General features: G+C 46.9%; 1 protein-coding gene across 1 annotated transcript in view; it reads left to right on the top strand.

The window, feature by feature from the left end:
- adamts12 (ADAM metallopeptidase with thrombospondin type 1 motif, 12) overlaps positions 1-7,899 on the top strand; it is a 55,723-nt gene that overhangs the window by 30,799 nt on the left and 17,025 nt on the right. Inside the window, exons 16-20 of the mRNA XM_014161801.3 lie at positions 3,945-4,189; positions 5,317-5,458; positions 5,728-5,854; positions 6,075-6,285; positions 6,500-7,801. Coding sequence (XP_014017276.1) covers positions 3,945-4,189; positions 5,317-5,458; positions 5,728-5,854; positions 6,075-6,285; positions 6,500-7,801 — 2,027 coding nt within the window. The remainder of the gene's footprint in view (positions 1-3,944; positions 4,190-5,316; positions 5,459-5,727; positions 5,855-6,074; positions 6,286-6,499; positions 7,802-7,899) is intronic.

The following is a 7,899-nucleotide window of genomic DNA, read 5'->3' as shown; positions in this document are numbered from 1 at the left end:
ATCTTCCTATAGTCTCATCTCCTCCCAGAACCCCCAAAACATCTCCCACAATGTCTTATCTCACTGGCTGAAGGATTATGTAATTGTGTTGTTCCCATGTGGTTGTCCTGGAATCGCTCTGTATGGGAGTATACAGCTATTTGTCCTGCTGTCTTTGGCTGCAGACCGCATATTTGTGTGTGTGTGTGTGTGTGTGTGTGTGTGTGTGTGTGTGTGTGTGTGTGTGTGTGTGTGTGTGTGTGTGTGTGTGTGTGTGTGTACACAGCTACTTGTCTTGCTGTCTTTGCTGTATCTGACTGTCAGACTCCAGTACAACTGTGTTTTTGCAAGAATGACTCACTGGTGAACTCAGCGACCTCACAGCCAGAGAGAGAGACCTTTTTACATCAGCAGTTGTCAAAGTACAGAACAGGAAAGTACTGTAGTTTACTAGAAATCTCCAAGAAGCTCTTCCTCACATATTACATTGATGTTGCATTAGACCCCTAGACCCTACCCCAGACAGTTATAGCCCCTAGACCCTACCCCCAGACCATTCTAGTCCCTAGACCCTACCCCAGACAGTTATAGCCCCTAGACCCTACCCCCAGACAGTTATAGCCCCTAGACCCTACCCCCCAGACCATTCTAGCCCCTAGACCCTACCCCCAGACCATTCTAGCCCCTAGACCCTACCCCCAGACAGTTATAGCCCCTAGACCCTACCCCAGACCATTCTAGCCCCTAGACCCTACCCCCAGACAGTTATAGCCCCTAGACCCTACCCCAGACAGTTATAGCCCCTAGACCCTACCCCCATACCATTCTAGTCCCTAGACCCTACCCCAGACAGTTATAGCCCCTAGGCTTTACCCCAAACAATTCTAGTCCCTAGACCCTACCCCAGAGAGTTATAGCCCCTAGACCCTACCCCCATACCATTCTAGTCCCTAGACCCTACCCCAGACAGTTATAGCCCCTAGACCCTACCCTCATACCATTCTAGTCCCTAGACCCTACCCCAGACAGTTATAGCCCCTAGGCTTTACCCCAAACAATTCTAGTCCCTAGACCCTACCCCAGAGAGTTATAGCCCCTAGACCCTACCCCCATACCATTCTAGTCCCTAGACCCTACCCCAGACAGTTATAGCCCCTAGACCATACCTCCAGACAGTTCTAGGCTCTACCCCCAGACAGTTATAGACTCTACCCCAGACAGTTCTAGGCTCTACCCCCAGACAGTTATAGACTCTACCCCAGACAGTTCTAGACTCTACCCCCAGACAGTTCTAGACTCTACCCCCAGACAGTTCTCGACTCTACCCTCAGACAGTTCTAGACTCTACCCTCAGACAGTTCTAGACTCTACCCTCAGACAGTTCTAGACTCTACCCTCAGACAGTTCTAGACTCTACCCCAGACAGTTCTAGACTCTACCCTCAGACAGTTCTAGACTCTACCCTCAGACAGTTCTAGACTCTACCCTCAGACAGTTCTAGACTCTACCCTCAGACAGTTCTAGACTCTACCCCAGACAGTTCTAGACTCTACCCCAGACAGTTATAGTGTCGATGAAAGGAGACATCAGGCATCAGATATAAGCAGTATGGCACACAATACCACCTAGCCAATCAGGGGGTAAGTTACCACTACTAGCTATCCAATCCTATCAGAAGTTCTGTTGCATGGGCAAGAGAATGGGGATCCATTTGGAACTGGTGGCAGGTAGTAGGAAGATCCATTACAGTACCATGTTTGACTGATTTCACCCGGCTGCATGGTGCCTTTATATCTGATAGGACAAGTCATCCAGGACTGGGAAAAGGGAGTGAGCTTTCTGTTTGGAATGCAGACCCAGATCTCAACCTTTCCTCCCAGACACCCACTGTGTGTGTGTGTGTGTGTGTGTGTGTGTGTGTGTGTGTGTGTGTGTGTGTGTGTGTGTGTGTGTGTGTGTGTGTGTGTGTGTGTGTGTGTGTGTGTGTGTGTGTGTGTGTGTGTGTGTGTGTGTGTGTGTGTGTGTGTGTGTGTGCCCATTTCCAGACACCCGCCGGCTCTGCTATATGAATCTTCAAAGGGCAGAGCTGAGATCCAAAGCAATGCTGCCCCTTCTCTTACCCTCACAAACAGACACACAACAACACCTCCCCCACCGATCCACACACTATTAAAAAACTGAGGCACAGCCAGAGCAGTGCCCCCCCACACAGAGACGGGGTTAGCCCCCCCCCCCCCCCCCCCCCCCCCCCCGCCACCTAACAGACACACACCCTCTATTAAACATCACAGATAGTCTGGCTGCCATGGTGGCCTCTCTGTAAGCTCTGGCCTCTCCCACGCTGCGGCCTGCAACCATGAATTATGTTTTGATTGTTTAACAGTGTCTTCATCATTCCTTTGCTTGCATTTCATTGCTTCTAGCTTTGCTACAATTTCAGGAGTAGGTTTATGATTACATGCCTTCAGAAAGTATTACCACCCATTGACTTTTTCCACATTTCGTTGTGTTACAGCCTGAATTTTATAGTGATTAAATGTAGATTTGTTTTAGTCATCGGCCTACAGACAATAACCCATAATGTCTAAGTGGAATTATGTTTTTCAAGATTTTGTAAATTATTTAATTAACAATGACAATCTAAAATGTCTTCAGTCAATAAGATTTCATACCATTTGTTATGTCAAGCCTAAACAAGTTCAGGAGTAAAATTGTGCTTAACAAGTTACATAATAAGTTGCATGGACTCACTCTGTGTGCAATAATAGTGGTTAACATGATTTTTAATGACTACCTCATCTCTGTACCCCACACATACAATTATCTGTGAGGTCCGTCAGTCGAGCTGTGAATTTCAAACACAGATTCAACCACAAAGACCAGGGAGGTTTTCAAATGCCTCCCAAATAATGGCACCTATTGGTTGATGGGTGATTAAAAAGCAGACATTGAACATCCCTTTAAGCATGGAAAGTTGGGCCTCCCGGATGGCGCAACGATCTAAGGCACTGCATCGCAGTGCTTGAGGCGTCACTACAGACCTGGGTTTGATCCCAGGCTGTGTCACAGCCGGCCGTGACCGGGAGACCCATGGGGCGGCGCACAATTGGCCCAGCATTGCCCAGGTTAGGGGAGGGTTTGGCCGGCCGGGATTTCCTTGTCCCATTGCGCTCTAGCGACTCCTTGTGGCAGTCCAGGTTCCCGCAAGCTGACCTCTCTCGCCAGCTGTACAGTGTTTCCTCTGACACATTGGTGCGGCTGGCTTCCGGGTTAAGTAAGCAGTGCAGCTTGGCAGGGTCGGAATAGAGCTAAGCACAGGAAAAATCCTTGAGTAAAACCGGGTTCAGTCTGCTTTCCAAAAGACACTGGGAGACAAATTCCCCTTTCAGCAGGACAATAACCTAAAACACAAGTTGCTTACCATGACGATATTGAATGTTCCTGAGTGGCCTAGTTACAGTTTTAACTTAAATCAGCTTGATAGTCTATGGCAAGACTTGCAAATGGCTATCTGCAAATGATCAACAACCAACTTGACAGATCTTGAAGCATGTAAAAAATATATATATTTGCAAATAGTGTGCAATCCAGGAGTGCAAATCTTTTAGACTTTTACCCAGAAATACTTCCCGCTGTAATTGCTACCAAAGGTGATTTTAACATCTATTGTAAATACTTACTGTATGGAAATGAGATATTTCTGTATTTCATTTTCAATAAATGTCCAAACATGTCTAAAACATGTTTTCACTTTGTCATTATGGGGTATTGTATGTAGATGGGTGTGAAAAATAATCAATTTAATAAATTTTGAGGTCAGGCAGTACACAACAAAATGTGGAATAAGTCAAGGAGTATGAATACTTTCTGTTGTTTGATCCCAGGGACCCATGGGTTTGCAGGATTTTGTTCCAGCCCAGCACTAACACAGCTGATTCCCCTTTTCCTCCATCCTCCTGTCCCAGGCTACGTGGATGTGGGAGTGATCCCAGAGGGGGCTCGTGACATTGTTGTCCAGGAAGTGGAGGAGGCGGGGAACTTCCTGGCTCTGCGGGGTCAGATGTCAGAGGAGTACTTCCTGAATGGCCAGTACATCATCCAATGGAACGGGGAGTACAAGGCAGGCGGAGCCACCTTCTACTATGAACGCAGTGGGAACCTGGAGAACCTTACCTCCTCTGGACCCACCAAACAACCAGTCATGATCCAGGTACACACACCGTTTAAACTATACCCACCAAATAACCAGTCATAATCTAATTACACACACCGTTTAAACTATACCCACCAAATAACCAGTCATAATCTAATTACACACACCATATAAACTATACACACCAAATAACCAGTCATAATCTAATTACACACACCATATAAACTATACCCACCAAATAACCAGTCATAATCTAATTACACACACCGTTTAAACTATACCCACCAAATAACCAGTCATAATCTAATTACACACACCATATAAACTATACACACCAAATAACCAGTCATAATCTAATTACACACACCATATAAACTATACACACCAAATAACCAGTCATAATCTAATTACACACACCGTTTAAACTATACCCACCAAATAACCAGTCATAATCTAATTACACACACCATATAAACTATACACACCAAATAACCAGTCATAATCTAATTACACACACCATATAAACTATACATACCAAATAACCAGTCATAATCTAATTACACACACCGTTTAAACTATACCCACCAAACAACCAGTCATAATCTAATTACACACACCGTTTAAACTATACCCACCAAACAACCAGTCATAATCTAATTATACACACCATATAAACTATACACACCAAATAACCAGTCATAATCTAATTACACACACCGTTTAAACTATACACACCAAACAACCAGTCAGAATTTAATTACACACACCGTTTAAACTATACACACCAAACAACCAGTCATAATCTAATTATACACACCATATAAACTATACACACCAAACAACCAGTCATAATCTAATTACACACACCGTTTAAACTATACACACCAAATAACCAGTCATAATCTAATTACACACACCGTTTAAACTATACACACCAAACAACCAGTCATAATCTAATTACACACACCGTTTAAACTATACCCACCAAATAACCAGTCATAATCTAATTACACACACCATATAAACTATACACACCAAACAACCAGTCATAATCTAATTACACACACCATACACACTATACACACCAAACACATGAACCCACCCAGCTAGATATTGACCAGCCAGATCAGGATTCAGATGTCAATCACACACCCTAACAGCTGAGTGTGTTTCCTGTTGTTCAGTTGCTTTACCAGGAGAAGAACCCAGGTATAAAGTATGAGTACACCATCAAGAGGAGTCGCCAGACAGGAAATGAGGTAATCAAGTCGGAGTACAGGTGGAGGCATGGGGCATGGACAGACTGCAGCACCACATGTGGGCTAGGTGAGTGGTTGTCTTTTAAACAACTAATGATATGCTTTCCCCCTTAGCTCTTAAATTCATATTCAGCTTTGGTAGGACGGCTATACTCCATGTGTAGAATATTTGTAGTCCGTGTGTTAACTTGTCAGATATTAAGAGCTGTAGATTTTGGATTCTGATGATATGGACGATGATTGCATTTCAATTCAGAGAGTTAAGCAGTATTGATAGTTATAACCTACAGTGTGATTATTCAGACAGAAACATTCCCTGTGTTCTGTGCCATCCAGGTGAGCAGCAGCAGCCTGTCAGGTGTTTTGAGCTGGAGGTGGGTGTGGTAGATGAGTCTCTGTGTGACCCAGAGAGCCGCCCGGAGGACAGACACCGCAAGTGCAAGAACATGGACTGCCCCGTCAGGTTCCATAGGGTCCCCATTACTAAGACAACCACTCTATAACACCTGTCTTATTTCTACTGTAGTACTACGTTATTAGCGCTGTATCTGGTGTTATTACTGTCTGTTCTAACTGTTAGCACGGTTGTTTTTAGTCTGATTTGCTTCTGAAAATAATATGTGCAGAATACATGTTTGTTCAGGACTCCTATCTCACACTCTGTCCCTTCTCCCCCTGGGTAGGTGGTGGGTGGGGGGCTGGCAGCTGTGCTCTGCCACCTGTGGTTCAGAAGGGGTGAGGAAGCGCACAGTGATGTGTGTTCGCACGGTGGCAGGGGAGGAGAGGGTCCTCCACCCTGGGGACTGTAAACAGCTGCTCAAACCCAAACCTGTGGTGCCCTGCAACAGAGACCTGCCCTGTGGACCCGACTGGGCCGTGGGCAGCTGGAGCGCGGTACAGTTCTATTCTCCAACTTTCTCTCCCTCTCTCCCACCCTGTCTCTTCCTGTGTTTCTGTCCATGCCTCGATTCATTCTCCTCTCTAGCTTCCCTATCCTGCCTGTTTTGTAAACCTCTCTCTCTCTCTCTCTCTCTCTCTCTCTCTCTCTCTCTGTCTCTCTCTCTCTCCTTGTTCTGTTAATGACCTATTTAATCTTTCTCCCTCTCAGTGCCCAGTAACATGTGGTGGTAGTGTGCGCTCCCGGACGGTCACCTGCCTGACCGCACCCAAACGAAAGTGTGACATAGAAACCATGCCTCGCTCCAAGTCTCTATGTGCCCTGCTGAGCTGCCCAAGCGCAGGCCTCCGACGACGTCCGGGACCACCCCCTAAATACCGGCGTGTCTACCCGCCCAAGAGACACCCCACCAGGCAGCCGGTTACACACGCCTGGGGTCCCAGAAGCACCAGCCCCACCGCTACACCCAGAACCATCACTGTGACTGAGAGAACTACAACCCCCATCACCACCTCTACAACCAGGCCCCTCCCACCATCCTCCACAGCTTCTGACATCATCGACGTAGATGACTATGAGTTGAACCTGATAGTGGGGAAGAATGGGAGTGTAGAGGATAAGAACGTTTTTTTTATTACGACCAGTCCTACTGAAGAGGTGTACAGAGAGAGGGACATGAGAGAAAAAGAGGAAGAAGAGATACAGGAGGAGGGGAGTACATCTGGTGTTGTGTTTTCAGACTCGGGGGTGAGGTACACCCCGGGGTATGACTATGTAGTGGAGGACGTCATGACAACAGGGAAGGAGGGGCTTATAGATTTTGACATTTTTACCACGGCAACTTCTCTCAGGACTCCCAACCAATCACCAGCCACTGTGACCACCACCAGGTTACACCCTACAACTACACCACACACAAGTGTCCTAACAACGTCACTTACAACCCCACACACAACCAGAGTACTCCGCACTACCTCCCCCTCAACCCCACAAACCAGCGCTGGACGCAGGGCCGTGACCACCCGCCACTACCCCCTCACTCGCCCCAAAACCACCCCTTTCATCAACCCTTCCATCCAACGGACAACCAGGGTGCCCCACACCACCCCACCCCTGGCACAGACAGCGGGGGTGAGGAGTACACCCAAAGCCCCTTACCACAGTAAACAAGCACTGTATCCCACAACAGAAGGCACTTTCCACACTAGAGATGCCCCCTACTCCACTAGCCCATCATCAGAGGCCCCCCACCCCACTTCCAGGATCATTAAGCTGAAGAAGCCCAGTGAGAACCCAAAGAATGGCAGCTCTGCCCCCCGTTCTAAAAAGCCAGGCCTACTGGCTAAGAAACCTGCCTCACGTTTTAAAGGCCCCTCCCCTCGTTCAAAAGGCAAAGGTCAGAACCAGAAACCAGAAAGTCCCGTAGTGACCTTCACCAGTGACTATGGCTACCTGAACGCCCAGGAGCCAATCAGCATGGATGTGTTCTGGGTGGTGGGTAACTGGAGTGAGGTGAGTACAGGAGACTGGAATCCTCTGTTGATGAACTTAGTGATGATGACCGTATAAACATACAATGCCTTTTGCTTATTACAATCCCAGATGTAAGA

The sequence above is a fragment of the Salmo salar genome, chromosome 20 (genome assembly GCF_965601325.2).
Source record: "Salmo salar chromosome 20, fSalSal1, whole genome shotgun sequence".
In the NCBI taxonomy this organism is placed as follows: domain Eukaryota; kingdom Metazoa; phylum Chordata; class Actinopteri; order Salmoniformes; family Salmonidae; genus Salmo; species Salmo salar.
Note: the sequence above shows the minus strand (reverse complement) of the source record. Positions and strands in the feature narration are given on the sequence as shown.